This window comes from Lissotriton helveticus, chromosome 3_1, assembly GCF_964261635.1.
Source record: "Lissotriton helveticus chromosome 3_1, aLisHel1.1, whole genome shotgun sequence".
NCBI lineage: Eukaryota > Metazoa > Chordata > Amphibia > Caudata > Salamandridae > Lissotriton > Lissotriton helveticus.
Genome location: NC_136061.1, coordinates 1,072,988,318 through 1,073,005,074, shown reverse-complemented (window position 1 = coordinate 1,073,005,074; position 16,757 = coordinate 1,072,988,318). Strand labels below are relative to the sequence as shown.

Here is a 16,757-nt window from a genome sequence, read left to right as displayed (position 1 = left end):
AAATTATGCCCTGCATCCAGAACTGCAGATAAAACAATTGACCATCTGCTATTTTTTTGTTTAAATTATGATAAATAGAGTAGTTCGTAGATTGTCCTTTATGTTGCTCTCCAGGCATTCAACACTACAGAGCAGTGCTGGGAATATGTAGATATGATAAGTATTCTGTTGTAGTGTTTTCAGTTGCTAAATACATTGAGAGCATTAAGCCCATCTAGCGTAAAAGTTTATCTCTTTCTGTTCCAAACTTGAATGCTGGCTTGCTCTCAGACTGTGGATATTTAATCACATCTTTGTTAGGAAATATGATTGTACTTTCTAATTTTTTATTGCATTTTATTTTAAATGTATAAGTTGTTATTGAATATTTATATGAATTGTTTTTTGATACTTTTATAGTCTACAACCGGAAAAAAAATTGGAACGGCAAACGACCTCAGAACTGAGAAAAGACCGGGACCAACCTGCTTATCTTTTCGCCCAATGTGCATTGACAGTTTGCCCGACTTTGTGGCAGCACCCCCTACATTCTTCTCCACAGCAGCAAATCATGTTCAGTTGTCCTTCTGCAAAGGGGCATCTGGCCTTCTGGAACTCTTGTTAGCTACAGCCTCCAGCTTCGTCCCAGTGGAAAATGTCACTTTCCAAAAAAGTGACTATGGCCGAACTAAGAAATCTTCACTGCAACTTCATTCAGCAGCTCCCTTCTCCAACAATCCCTTTAGTCTTGCCCACTGAACTTTACCTTCACAGAACCTTTTCTTCAAGTTTCTTCTATGTCCAAAGGTGAGCGTCAACCGGGCCCAATCCATCCCATGTATCCAAACCTGCGCTTCATCATGATCTGCCATATTTTTTAACTTTGGCCAGGTCCTCAGTCGGTGCTTTGATTATTTTATTACTGTTAGTGTACTTTTCACATTTCCTCTAAGTTGAGCCTGACTGCTTTTGTGCCAAGTGACCAGAGGGTTAAGCACAGGTTAATTTAGTGACTTTTGTGGTTCACCCTGACGTGGAATGTGGCTGTTGCTTGAACAGGGTTCACATATCATTCAACAATCAACCAATTTCTCACAGTAAACTTGAGTGTTATCTTTATTTTAGAGTTAAGGCTCATATCAGCCCCATGTGAGATATTTTGATCTTGGCTTTTTATGGACACCACCTCTCTGAAGAAATGAGGAGGTGAGCTCTGCAGACAGTGATCAGTTATTTAAAGAGGCAGGGCAATCCTAGTATGAATATTTCAGTTCTGGGCCATGTAGTTATAAGCCCATCCAATAATCAATTCCTTTGAGGCATCTAAAAGCTTTGATAAACCATTCATTGTTACCCGTGTACTACATTTGCGTGTTGTCCGCATTTGATTATAAGGACAAGAAATGGGAGCTGAGGAGGCCCTCTCAAGAAGCGTGGCTGGAGGCACTGATTACCACCTAATATTGGACAAGAGCAGGTGAGTGATAATTAAAACATCAGCACACCGTTGTCTTACAGGAAAGGGAAAGCTGGCAGTCTAAGCAGAGCTGTCTGGACTTAGTTTTTGCATGCACAGAAAACGCACTATACTGTAGCATCCAGACAATGAACCACAGTTACCTGCCAGCCATTAACTCCTGCTTGATATGCAGATCTCGGCTTTCCATTTCAAAGACAGATTTGTTTTCCTATGATGTATTAAAGGACAGAAGGAATGCAAGGAAAGTATTTCAGAAGTGTTGTTGATGGAAACAAACTTTAATGATTTTTTGTACGTTTATCAGAACTCTTCTAAGACTTGTGTTTAGTAACATTTAGAAAGGTTTATCCCAGGATAGAAAGGAATGATTCTTTGCCTGGACTTTATTGCTCTTGCTATGTATGAATGTCAAAATATCAGGTATTAGAGTCATATTATGTACATATGAATCGCTAAGACTAAGGACCAGCAGAATATTAACATTATTGTTTATTTCATATTTTTGTAAGACTCAAGTGAAAACTATAAGTCATCTTTAACAATGGAGTGGTGTGGCTCACTGGTTAGAGGTGGCAGACCCGGGAGCAGAGGACGGCCCGGGACCAGGGTTCAATTCCTGACGCGGCAGGGTCTTGGACCAGGGTCAACAGACTCGATAATTCTCGCCCCTGTGCCTACTCTGACTAGGGATCACACTCTGCAACACTGCATTAGCTTGCCTCATCTCCACAACGGCCCCCCACATACGCCGGGGATGCCTGGTTTCACCTTGGGGATACCCAGTAGGGACATCTCACAGGGAAAGCCAGGAAGGGTTCCCCAGCGGTCTACAGCGCAGAGATACTCCTTCGGGAGTCGATTCTAGCACTTTAGAAACCCACAAACAAACAATGAGTGCATAATGACAAAGCATGATGTAGGTATTCAGCTTCCCTTGTTGGCTGCCCCACGGCTCATACCTTAGTACAACTCCTTTTAATCTGTGTGTTGCCCCACTTGCTGAACCAGTTCGTTTTTTTGGTTTTCAATTTTTATCCTATGCAGATGAGACACAAATTATTGTATCTATCGCTGACAATCTAACTTTCGTGGCAGAGAAATTCAACCAGTGCATGTCCAGCGTTAGTAGGTGGATGAGAGATAATTTTCAAAAATGTAATGAAGACAAAACAGAGGAGTTATTTTTCGGGACTCAGGATTCCATCTGGTCCGACATCTGGTGACCGCAGGCCTGTACAAAGATAAACTACTTAGTGTTATCTTCTATAACACTCTTAGCTTTGAAGCACAGGTCAGTCGTACAATCAGTACATATATTTTTATCATTAGGACTCTAAGCAAATTTTACCTTTCCACCTCCTGGAAAAGTGGCAATAAGTTATCACTGTTCTTGTCACCTCACGTTTGAATTATTGCAACACATTATATCGCAACATGAACAGCTCTTCCTTGAATAAACGTCAAGTGGCATAGCCTGCATCTGCCCACCTCATTCTTAACATTCCCAAGCGTCTCTATGTCAGAGACAGGATTTGTTCCCTTCACTTGCTCACAGTCAGAAAACGGATTATGTTCAAGGTTCTCTGCATGGTCTTTCTACCACTGCACCACAAAGGTCCCAGTCAACTGAACTCTATTTTTCATTGGTACTTTCCATGCAGACCTCTTAGATCTTCCTTCTGTAAGAAGCAAATGATTCCCACGTTTTGGAAAGCCAGATGGGTTGCTGCTACCAAACTCTGAGATATGCTGCCAGCTCACATCTCGGAAGTATATTCCTTCACAACATTTAAAAAACATCTTAAAACTTGACTTTTTTCCTTTAGAACTCTATCATTTGCTAGTGCTCTGCTTCAGGTTGGAGAAAGTTCTCTTTGGCCCAACACTTTTGACACTTTCAGTTTAGTGCGCTGAATACATTCTATTTTCATTCATTTTAAATCATAGTGATGATTGTTACTGAACATATATTTGAGGTACACATTCTCTGCATGTTTAGTTTTGCTGGAATTAGAAGTTCCCTATCAAAATAATAAAAGCTGGTTACACACAGATAATGCTAAGGTATATCCATTCACACAAGCATTGAACCTTGTATGACAAGTTACTTAAAATATCTCTTCCTTGGCATTTAGATATGGACTTCATTGTGCTGAGCCACCATTTCTATGTATGCGTTTATTGTGGTGCCAAGCATTATATAAATCGGAAAAATGGTCCATCTGCCATGAAACACAGGATGCACGCTTCCATCAAACTCCCAGTTCTCTTATCCCATTCAGACATTAGGAAAACCTCGGTTGCTTCACTGTCAGAAAACATTGACCATTCACCGGAGGACCTCCAATTCATCGTGGCAGTCACTCCTATCAATTTATGTTTCTTTACCTGATCGGGAGTGCCATTTTAAACAAAGCATTTGCAGGTATGGTAAATACACAATGGCCCTCACAAAAGGGAGAAATCTCCTTGCATGTGTTGTCAATTGCCATTTTCTTCTGCAAGAACAAATTCCTGCTTTGAGTTCTTGCAGAACAAACAATCTGCTGAGCAGGCTCATCGACTATGGGAAATTACTGCTTGGAAGAACATGACTTCAACAGAGGCTTCCATAGCTGCAACTCCATTGAAGGCACATAAATCACTGCCAGGCAGATAGGGATCTCTAAATCGGGCAGGTGTTCCTCTGCCAGGCTCACTGAGACCCTGTCAGGCATCTCAATTGTAGCATAGGAAGACTTATGCAAATTGATGATTTTATTTCATAGAATTGTACCTCTGACATGGTCAACTCCATATGGATGTGTTTTTCCTAAGAATCTTTGCAAGTGGCCCAGCTCATGATGGCTAGTGGGTCCATGTTTCAACAAAGGCAGCAGAATAGATCACAAATTACAACCAAACTGCTTCTTACATTCAGGTTTCCTTTTACAGAATCATATCATTCTCTGCACAGGAGTGGCGAGATTATTTACATTTCTTATTTTATACTACCAAATTAAACCATGAATTTCTAATGTGTCTAATAGAAAATGCATGTCATAAATTGACACTAAATTATTTTTTTTATAGTGTTTCAATATACCGATCTAGGGTTCTGTTCTGTCTTGCTTGCTTTTTTGACAGCTGCATTTCTATATTTGTAGGCAAGTTTCTATTATATGCATCTATGTTGCCTCATTTCCCTTCCACCTTATTTGAGCCTCTTCTTTTCCTGTTCCACTCTTTGATCTTTTCTACCCCCACTTGTTGCATACTTTCAGTCACCTGTTGCTTGTATATGTACAAGTTGTGTACTGTGTAAAACTTTGTTTGTAGAGGATGGGTCCCTCTACATGACAGTGTGGAGATCAGTGAACAGACGTATGACTTGATGATCTTCCTGGACTCTTATCAAACCTACATTATGGTTGTCTGGAATCCATTTTGTAAACATCTTTGACAGTTGTCTTAACAGGATGGCAATAGGTGAGGTGATGAGTCAGTTGAGAGAGTTTTGTGACAAGAATTTGAGGAAACCCATGCTTCAGTGGAGTGGCCTATCTATGTGCTCTTATAGATTGTCCTATGTGACTAATTTTGATGAGTTACCTACAGTTATGAATCAGGCTGAGTGAGGCTTGCTTTGACAAGCTGATGCAGTTATTTCTTTCTGTGGCTTACAGGACACAGGTCTTTGCCAACTTCGTGCATTGTTATTACTGATAATTAAAAAAAGCAAACAAATACAGTACTGATCCCATCAGTGGTTCCCAAACTGTGCGCCGTGGCTCCCCGAGGAGCCGTGAAACCTAGCCAGGGGAGCCATGCACAAAGCACTTTAGTGCATTTAATGTTGTAGGGCCTGTTGGCTTCAGTTAAACTAATTAGACTTAAATGCACCATGTCGATGAATTGTAAGTGACGTGCCTAAAGATGTCAATGTAGTGCGTAATTAATGGCTTGTCGAGGGAGATGACCTCCATATTTCACAAGATCCCCACGTTCCAACACTTCCAAAGTAAGCGGAAGATGCCTGATTTATTTTGTTACACTCGTTAATAGTTTAGTTTTTTCCAAATGCTTTTTACAGCAATGCAAGTTATCAGGAAAGTACAGTTGTCCTGTCTATTAAATACACTAAGTATTATTAAGTATTTACCCTTTTACTTGAATCATAGTACACATTTCTTTCAGTACACACATATTTCCAGACAGGCCTGCTCTCTCCTTGAGCACAGGGAAGTAAAACACCATATATGGCATAATGCCAACATTTGGAAGCAAGAAAGAGGGACGTTAAAACAAAATCTGAGGAATTTATTTTGAATGCATTGATTTGAAGGCAATGTTAGGGAAGAGACAGCAAAAAAAAGCTGTATGTTTTAGAAAATCGTGAGTCACCATGCTGAAACAGGTGTGTTGGCACGTATGACATGGGTAGAAATGGAAGTGCATGCAAATATTCTTCAAGCGCACAAACACTTTGGCAATGGGGCCTACATTCATAGGGGTGCTATCTAGCACTGTAAGTGGGATAAAACATTTGAGAGGGTATTTTATTAGAGGCGCCGCCTTATTAATACAATACACCCTGCGTATATGATCACAATACCCTCATCAGCTTCATCCCAATTACTTTCGCGGAGAAAAATGAAAGTACTCCCGAGGCTGGGCTTATATCCACCACACCCTTCAAAAAAAGTAGCAGTGGGGAGCCACGGACAATGGTCAATGCGTCAAGGGAGCCGCAGTTCAAAAAAGTCTGGGAACCTATCATCTGGCCTCTCGAATCTCTTTCTTCCCAAAATCTATTTAACATGTTTTAATCAACTGCCTCATCATTTTTCCTGAAAGAAACATCCTTCTCGATCTTTTCCAAAAAGATCACCCCTACTTGGAAACTACGCAATATAATGTGACTAACTTCCTTACCACTGTCAACTACAGTCACCTCTCTGCAATTCCATTTCACACTAAATCTTTTGACTACTGACAATCACTGAATATTACTATAATTTCCTATAAGTCAGACTACACATTATCTACCAAATGGGATTCAAGACTGTCTCTGCCAAATTCCTCTCCCCTTGGTGATCTTCAAGGTTCAGTTTTGGCCGCATGTCTTTTCTTTCATGTACCACCTCGTTTGGTTTCATTGTCTCCTATTTTGAGTTCCACCACCATTTCCAGCTGTCACCCCTAATCTCCTTTCGCTGAGCTCTCAGTGCATCACCAAAATCCTTCACTGGATGGCTAGCTGCTCTCTTATAGTGAACTCATTTAAAAAATACCGAATTTCTTGCCATCTCTACTTCTATCCCTATTGACATCTCAAGGAACTTGACACCATTGCCCTCAATCAGAAACACTGGTGCACTTTTAACCTCATTGGGTTTGGGAATCACTCATAACTCGGACAATAGCCAGAAAGAGCGGAGAACTCTGTGCATAAAAAGATGGGACAGGCCTAGACTTTTATGTGCGGAGTTTTCCGTCCCAAATCTAGAGTTTCCGCACACATTAACTTACTATTAGCTTGCTTTTTGTGAATACTGAAAAAGTGTAACCTTACACAAACGTGTAAGTTTACCAGGCTCTAAGGGGCATATTACCAACAACTAGCGATAATTTTTGTCTCTAACTTGTTTAGAGACAAACATTATCGCCGCACATCGGCGATTTTTATCGCAGATAAACCTTGCTATTAGCAAGGTTTATCGCAAATGCGATAAAAAACGGCCGCAATGCATGAATATCGCTGAAAAGTCAGCGATATTCATGCATTATCGAGCAAATGCTCTTAGCCATGTTATCCACCTCCCATTGGATAACATGGCTAAGAACTGCTCAGGGCAAGTGTTAGCTTTTGGAGATATTCGCGCTTAGCGCGAATATCTCCAAAAGTTGGTAATAGGAGATAGCGATGCTAGCGACTGTTTCCAGTCGCTAACATCTTGGCACGCCCACTTTGCAAGTCATTAGTGATAAATATCACTGACATGCAAAGTGGGGCCCATGATGGTCGCTATCTCCTATTAGCTGTCGCTAACTGGTGTTAGCGACAGCTTGGTAATAGGGAGATAATTTTATCTCCGCTTTCTTGGCTTTTAAAGCCAAAAAAGCGGAGATAAAACCCCTTGATAATATGCCCCTAAGTGTTTAAAGCTATGAATGACACCTGTGCCAACTCGCTTATTCAAACCTGCATCCATTGCATTCCCTATTGCAACCTGAATGTGGCCAGTCAAAACATCTTTGGGCCATATTATCAAGAACGGCGTTAAAATTATCACCGCTTTAGCGGCAGGAAACTGCTGCTAAAGTGGCGATAATGGGTTTGATAATATGCCTTTGTGAATTCCTATAGAAGCCCAGGTTCACACCAGAATCTGGGCTTCTATGGGAATTCACAAGGGCATATTATCAAGCCCATTATCGCCGCTTTAGCAGCAGTTTCCTGCCGCTAAAGCAGCAATAATTTTAACGCAGTTCTTGATAATATGCCCCTTAGTCCCTCCCAGTCCACACTGTATCTCCTAGAAATTAAACATATTGCTGCTCTTCCACTGGATATCACTTGGATCACAATTCCATATGACCTTCAAGCAGTTTTCACACAATTAGTCAAAACTATAATCAAAGCCCACCTCCTTTACTAGAACTCCACAATCTCCCGCCCTCACCAACCACTCCAACAAACAATTGTTTTCAATTTTTATAATATGTAAAAAGAACTGCAAAATACCTCATATTTGCAATGTATTGTTATTGTGCTCATTTTCCTACCACCAAACATGATATCTGCTTTCTGGTGTATCCATGCAGTGTAATTCACCAGACGGTATGCATTGAGGGCGTCACCTGAAGTGCATGAACTGAAATAGCCTACTTTTCATGAAATAACGTATTGGCCTATGTGGTGAAGCTGAACCAGCAGTATCTAACATGAAATTTGTATTTGTTGGGTACACATTTCATATAAATGTCAATTTTAGGATAACTACAACAATTTAGACACATTGTAATGTAATGTAATGTAATGTAAAATTTTATTTATATAGCGCAGCAATCGCTCCAATGGAGCATCTAGGCGCTACATTAGATGTGTGAGTTTGCATAAATCATATCATGTGTAGGTATATAGATGCTATATCGGTATTCAGTACCCCCTTTGATTGTGCTTGGTTTCACATGGCAAAAGGATTTGACACAATGGCAGTTCAGGTAATTATAAATCATCTAGCTTTATGCCAAATCCCATAGATATTTGCTTGGTACCAACCCCAATAAAACTTTTGCATACTTTAAAAAAGGCATTAGCCCTTTGTGGCACAAAGTGATTTTAATGGTACATAATTTGTTAATTTTCAGCTGTAGATATCCTTTGTGCGCGACATTGATTGACACTGGCATTGCCTCAAAGGAATAGTAAATCTGAACCTATGGGCCTTTTTAAAGTAGAACAATCAGAGAAAGTTAATTTGTAAAGTGATTATTGTGGTCAGAATACCGACAGAGGTTATGAGTTTTTATAACACCAATATCTGAACATTAAAGTGGTGCGAAGGGGGGCATATAGAGGAAGAGTAAGGATGCATAGTTTTATTGAAGTGCATTGAGAACATTGTTTGAGACAGTAAAAAAAGGAAAAACCTTTTAATATTTTCAGGTAAACACAGGAAAGAAAGTGAATTGTAAATAGTTTCTTTTGAAAACTAAAATGAACAATTATTTGTTTACATTCATGGGGTATATTCACAAGAAAATGACGTGCAGCTGCAGCACATTTTTCAGTACGGCACAGCCTCATTTAAAAAACACTGGGATGCGCCGCATTCACAAGTATACGGTGCACACCTGTGCTTTCCCTTGCACTGCCACTAAGAATAGCTACCTAGTGCCAACACAGACACCTTTGCACCATAGTGCAAGGGTGCCTGCATTGCAGGGATGTTTTCCTGCAACACAGCACCCTTGGCAACATAGCGCAAGGGTGCCTATGTTGCAGGGAATGTTTGTTAATGTGGGGGATGGAACACCTTCCTTCACATAAACAATCTTTAAAGGCGATTTTCTCATTCTATGTGTGTTGCAAACACACACGCAAAGTGGCTTAATGCTGCTTTGTAAATATGGTAGAGGGCATTGCACCACAGGAACATCGAAAAAAAGTGATGTTCCAGTGGTGCATCCACCTTGTAAATATGCCCCCATGTGTTTTGCTCTGGACCTTTTCAGGCAATTTTCTGAGCATGCAACAATGAACCTTATAATTTTTTTCTCCATTTTTAGGACGGAAGGACCGGGTTCCCATGTCCTGTAACAGCAGATGTGGAAGTGAAGAGGCCGATGGGGAAAAAAGCCACCGTCGGCTTATCAGATTGCTCTATTATTTGAAGTTGCAGGTCCACTAGACTCTTGTGAGACTTTAACTTTTATTTCGCAAAACAACTGAATGTATTTACTAATCACAAAATGCTTGTTTGTGGGTGAATATCTAGCTTTATGACAAATTTGGTGCAATTCTGTTGGAAGTGGAAGTCCTTGCTACTTACCGCTGCCTCCAAATGCTGGAGGCGTGCGCCCCCGAACCCTCGCTTCAACGTTAGGCTAAGTAAGGGCAACATCTGAGATAGCCCTGCTCATCCCTTAGTAGATTGGCACAAGCAGCCAGGCTTATCTCCAAGGCATGAGTGTTCTGTTTGTGCAACCACGCTCACAGTAACCCCATGATGTCATCATTGATAAAATGAGTATAATCTTTATATAAGCAATTATACGATACGACCACACAATACAAAATCAACATATAAGAATAGGTAGTATTCTTTCCTGTGGGTTGGTAGGTTCTAATCCCAACTACCGCTTCTAACCAACAGTTAAGCTCACTTCTAACCATTTTCCAAAATGTTAGGCAAGTCGTATTGCAAGAATCACACACCTAGCAAAAAAAAACAATAATGCAATGCATAACAATATTATCTGTGCAACAGACAAACAATGCCATACGTAGCGCCACAGTCATGTATTTTGCAATTGAAGGAATAAAGCAATGGGCATCACCACCAGAATGCCCTGTACCAGGAAGAAACAAAGCAATGCATCACGCTACAATCCTGTACGGTGCAATGAAGAAATAATACACTGTGCCACGTTATACTCAGATACTGTGCACTGAAGAAATAATGCTATGCGCCACGTTACAATCAGGTAATATGCAATGGAGAAATAACGCAGTGCGTAACGCATCAAGCATAAAGTTTGTCGGGCACAAATGAGGTCAGGCGTCATACGACAGTTTGATAGTTCGCTAGCAGCAATAATGCAAACTGTAATACAACAGTTTTAGGTGCTCCATTAACAGTGCCCCCGCTATGGATCAAATGATGACACAAAAAGTACTGCTTCTCACTCCGGCCCCAGTACTGCCCCATCTTGGGTCACCACGGGCCAGGATCCAAGCAGAAGCAACGTTTCGCATAGCTGACTGAAGTGGGAGGCCGAGAGAGTGTCCCTCCAGGCCCGCACCCCACCCCAGGTGTTGATCCACGTTACCTGGGGGACACAATCCCACTCTCCTTCCCGACAGCTCTTGATGCAGAACTCTGTCACGGGTTGCGGCGGACTCGGGCCGTCGGCTCAGTTTTTCTGTGGCTGCCGATCCGGGCCACTGCTGATTGACTCAAAGGGCACCATTGACTTGGCCCTCACTCCGGCGGTCTCAGTCTACACCGAGACCCGCCCTCAGTACTGTGGAGACTTTACTTCAATTCGGTGCACACCCTAACCCAGCACTCCTCACCAGCACCTGAGGTTGCACTTCGACATTCACACCGCGCGTCTGAGACTCACCTCTTCTCTGGTGCTCATGACGATCCGGCGCTCTTCACCAACGCTCTGTTTGCACCTCAAGAGGCGCCCTGTGCATTCAAGCCTCTCCTCTTCTCCCAGTGCACACGATGTCAAGGCGCCCTTCACCAATGCTCTGGCTGCACCACGACACGCACGACTTGGGATTTGAACCTGTGACTATGAGGTCGAACACAGGCCCTAAAGTGGACGGATTGGTCCACTAAGCCATCAGACCCGGCTCTATTCTTGACTTCTTGTAAGTATAAAATATATTTTTTGTATCTTTTCTTTACACTATTTTTCATATATACGCATGGGTGTGTTTTTTCACAGACTACTTCCTTAACAGGACACGTATTTAGCACTGTAACCTGGGTGAGTGCACACTTCCCTACCTAGCTATCTTTAATCTGTTCAATCATGCCTTTTGGGACTAGGTGGCACTGATTAATTTTACTTGCTGCCTATGTTTCATTAACCCATTTGTGTTTCCTTGGGCATGTGGGCTACATTTAGTTCACTCTTTTAATTTTACTTAGCACTCGATTTTAGATTGACCATATCCCGACTTTAGGGGCTTTTGGAATACACTAGGGTGCATATTTTCAAGGACTTTTAACGTCCCTTTTAGTGACGTTCTGGTCGCGTTAAGTCCTTCACCTTATTTACAAGGTGGCTTTAGCCACTTAATGTGGCTTAATGCCACCTTGTAAATAATGCCCCTATTCATGCAGCACTTCGCATGGATTAGGAGTTGCAGTGGGTGTTCTGCCACAAAACCCAGCCCTTTTTGTAGCTTCCACATATTTACAAGGTATGGGGCATCACCAAAAATAAAACTGGGAAATACCTAGTTTTGAACAGGCGATACGAGGAGAAATGTTTCCTTACTCAGCGTATTTTGCACTTCCCATGTTTGCTGCATTTGGTAGCACACATAGAAACAGCAACTTGCCTATTGAGATTGTTTATGTGCAGGAAGGTATCCCTTCCTGCACATAAACAATCCCCCCTGCAGTGCAGGCACCTTTACAACATGGCGCAAGGGGTCTTGCACTGGTGCTAGGCTGCTTCTTTAGTGCCAGTGATCCAGCACCAGCGCTAGGGGAAAGGTAGGGGTGAGCCGCATTTGTTATATATATGGCGCATCCCTGTGTTCTGAAACTGACAGAGCACAGCTTTACCAATTTTGGCAGAACACCGCGGTCATGCCAGTTTCTAGTAAATTTTCCCCTAGGTTTGAACTTCAAATATGGCATGTTACATTGTAGAAATGATCATTTGTGATTTTGAATAGTAACTGATTCATTTGTGTTCAATATATAAATACTTCAATTTGTAATGGATCCATAATGTTTTTCCATTTGTTATATTTGGAGACATTGTATTCCATGTCTTTTGGGCTGATCTTTATACTTTATTTTCTACTATTGTGGAATAGTGTTATTTGTTTTGCAAGAGTTAAATGTTAAACATGTCAGGTGCAGCATTCCACTAAAATGTGATGAATATGTCTTTCTAGTCCTGCAGAAGGTGTGTGGTCACACACCCATATGAAAAATTCTGCTGGTTAGAAGCTTTTTTTGGCTGGAAAGTTTATATGAAGAAGAGTATATACAGTTTGAATCACCAACTCTGATCTACCGGATGGCAAAGGACACACATATTAAATACTGGGTGCACAAGCATATATTTGTCTAGGTGTTGGAGTCTTGTGTGTTCTATTCTGGGGACCATTGGAATGGCTCTTCCGCCCTTTTTGTTTTGCAACCATATGTTTAATAGTCTCGTACTCACTTTGGAAACCTTGTAGCTATTTTAAAGAGGCATGGCGTATGCCATTGTTACTTCTGCTACTCAGCCTTGTACACTGATTCAGAATTAATTTGAGTGAGAATCTAGATATTGTGCAGATAGTGCAGAGGGCCAGTAGACTGTCCCGGGAAATATCAACTTTAAAAACCTTAGGAAACTCTCAAAAAAGATGTTACAACCAGTAGTGTCTGCATGCCGTCACAGCAATGTAACAAAAAAAACGAAAATCAATGAACCACTATAAAGTAAAAAAGGTATCTTATGAACACCACTGGAAAACTACATGCCAACTCATCTTATTTTACAATCATAACATTAATTGAAATACAATCAGATTAAGATAATTTCTCCTCCTACATGTAAACACCTGAGGGAAACCTGATCAAGGCTATGGTGTGAGGGGGGATAGCACCTTCTTTAATACCTGCATGTCAGTGCCTACCATTTCGATATGGATAATCTAGAACTTAACAAAACACCTGCAACTGTAACAAAACTTCCTTGAGTAATGTATGAGCTCCAGAAGAGCAGAAAGAGAAAAGGTCAGTTCTCTTTGTGCTAAATCTTGGCATGATTATGTGGTGCTCAGAAATGACACAGTCTCCTCTTTGTCTAGACCTTCTGATGTGTCACCTGTCTCCTGATACAATATGCATATCTATCACTGACTGCATCCCAAATAAAACCTGTTTTACCTTTGGCCTTGGGACTGGTTTTTGTGGCTTCTTGGATCCCAGTTTTTTCATTGCGTTATAATACTTTTTTTGTTCTTCAGTCATGAAGATGTCTTGACCTCCAAAGTATAGGAAAAAAAACAAAGCATGTTATAAGAATGAGCACAGAAGAAAGTTTGCAGTAGACTTTTTAACCCACAAATAATTTACTTTGTTAGTCGAATGGAGGTCCATCGCCATAAGCAATATCCTTTGTGCCTTTACTCGCATAATTGGATGTACACAGGTTCAATATATGCATGACATAATATGGCAGAAGTAATTCTCAATATTTATGTTGGAGTATGTATATGTTTTATGTTTTAGTTTACATGGCGCACACTTCAGAGATACGGTATCCAGGCCATGGTGGTGCAAAGAAACAGCAGTTGCTACACAAGAAGAACAATTATTCTGCACAAAGAAAACACGACCAGGCATTCATAATTGCAACAATACAAAAATTACAGATCCAGCAATAGCCTGTATTCCAAAACAGGAATGTATGGCATGGGATTTTGCCACAGGGGGGTTTGGAAGTGTGGCAACGACATACCAACCATCTGTGATTCTGAGTTACTGCTGACCATTTCTGATCCTGCTATGTGGGATCTCAGTCGATGACGTTCTCCAGAGTAATTCCATTTCCTGCACTACTGAGCTGCATCTATTACTCTGTAAAAATCTTAATGAAACACCCTCATGTCGGTCTGTATAAATGTATATACATCCAGGACATATGGGGTGCCTTTTAACCCCAAAGCACCAGCCTGCAACAGGTGCAGCCTTTATGTTTTGGCATTTAAGGTTTTGTAGAACCTGCATTGGCTTATAAAAGAACAGGTTGAAATATCTTCCACACCAGAAAGAGTTATTGTAGTAGGTGATAAAAAGATGTATTGTAACTTTATGTTATGCTATGTTGCACATCATACTGTAATAAAAATAATGAAGGCAATATGCAAATATCACAAACGTATTTAAAATAGAAATATGGTTGTTCAACGCTTATTCAGCTCATTTGCCAATTTCAGGTGTTGGTCAATCGCCTCCCCGGAATGTGGACATTGTTTCATAAGAGCCTACCATGAGTCACAATACAATTGGTTACTGCTCGAAGTCAGTTCTCAACTAAATACTATGGGTCCGATTAGGATGCTGGTTGGACGAGCATCTGACAGGCATCGTTGAGGTAAAAGGACTGGCTGACAGGTAGTCAGTGATCCCGGCTGCCAAATTAGGATCCGACCGCAAGGAGGTGGTTGGAAACATACCTCTTTGCATTGAGGCTTGTGCTGCGACCCAGAAAAGGCATGTTTTTAAACACACCTGCTCCAGTGCCAGGCCCATCATGGTCAGGCCATGGAGGGACATGGGCCTTGCTAGTGTCCCCCAAAGTCCCTTTCCGTTTGCCTTTCTATGGCGGTCGGACCACCATAGAAAGGCAGAAGGAAAGAGCCATCATTATCCCTATGGCGGTGCCATCCGCTGGGCCGACGGGCTCTTTGAGTCCTTCAGAGCCAAAGCAGTTGGTCCCTCAACTCATGCAGTCGGACCAACCACATCGTAATGTGGCAGTCTGACCGCTGGGACCAACACCAACGACCAGTCCCACTGACATCATAATGAGGCCCTGACTACCTAACAAAATAAGTGGTCCGAAGTAAGTAATGCATTAACATTTATTGTCAATATCGTGCTAGAATAATCAAGTACTCAGTGATATGGGACCGTGTCAAAGAAATGCTGGCTTGGCTATGAAAATAGTTTGGAGCGAGGTCTAAGGATGCTTTATAGTTTATGAAGTATGTCTATTTGTTACTTGAATATTATTAGGTATTTGTTTCGAATGTCACTGTGTTTTTAAAATGTATGCATGAGATGATATCATTGGGTTGTGTGGTTACAATTGGAAACAAATTTCTCTTGTGCGCATTGAATGTTGTCATGACTATGCTAACAGCAATAAACCAGAACTTGACTAGTTATTTGAATATTGGGTCACCTGCGCAGGTACAGCAAACACTGGATGGCCACCTTGATGAAGCCATTTACTAAAATATTCTTGGGCCGAATCATAAAAGCATTTATGAGTATGGGACGTAGTACTACAGAAAACTCTCTTATGTACTGTCACATGCCTTTGTGCATTGGTCCGGAACCATGCAATTACCTTTTAGTAAAAGAACAGAAATGCCAGATTATTTCAATTTATGCTAATTGTATATGAATATTTCAATTATGTCCATGTTAATCATATTTTAGGTTTGTTGAGGCTAAATCACAATGGTATTTAGGAGTAACATAGAAGAGTACTACAGGAGTATTCGTTTATGCACTCTTTCATGCCTTTGTGAATCAGCCCACATGTTTGTCAGACTAAATGTGCATGCTAAAGACTAGTAAGTTAATACATGTACCCCCATATCGCTACCAAAAGTCACCTGTGTAAGTCCTAAGTTACAAGAGGTTTTTATGTCCTACAATGGAATAGTGTAATTCCAGTAATTTCATGTTATTTTGTGAACATATAATTACACACCATTCTGGGAAAACATTTATACCAAATTTGACTTACACACAGCAACAAAGCAAATGACAGTACACAGGCAGATGTAGTTTGTGGTGCTTATGCTTTTTTGGCATATTTTGTTAAGTGTGAAATGCATCCTCACATCCAAAATGGACATGAAGATGCACTTCACACAAAAATACAACGCCACAGGCAGTTTTGGTTTTGTATATTTACGCATAATTTTGCATACCTTACTGAAATTGAGCATGATTACACAAAAGCTAAATTTGCTATTTTTGCATACCCCTAAGTAAAAATGTCCTCCTGTCTCTCTTTTGTATCGCTAATTACATCAGAATGAAGATGTGGGTGAATCTCCACTACTTGTTTTAAACCTTAGGAACTCAATTTCATCAATGTA

The 16,757-nt window shown here is 40.9% G+C and overlaps 1 protein-coding gene across 2 annotated transcripts in view; it reads right to left on the bottom strand.

Annotated features, from left to right (window-relative positions):
• Positions 1-16,757, bottom strand: part of LOC144823278 (sodium channel protein type 2 subunit alpha-like) — an 859,818-nt gene that overhangs the window by 48,690 nt on the left and 794,371 nt on the right. For both annotated transcript variants that reach the window (XM_078681635.1, XM_078681634.1), the window contains exon 25: positions 13,804-13,908. In XM_078681635.1, the coding sequence (XP_078537761.1) occupies positions 13,804-13,908 (105 nt within the window). The remainder of the gene's footprint in view (positions 1-13,803; positions 13,909-16,757) is intronic.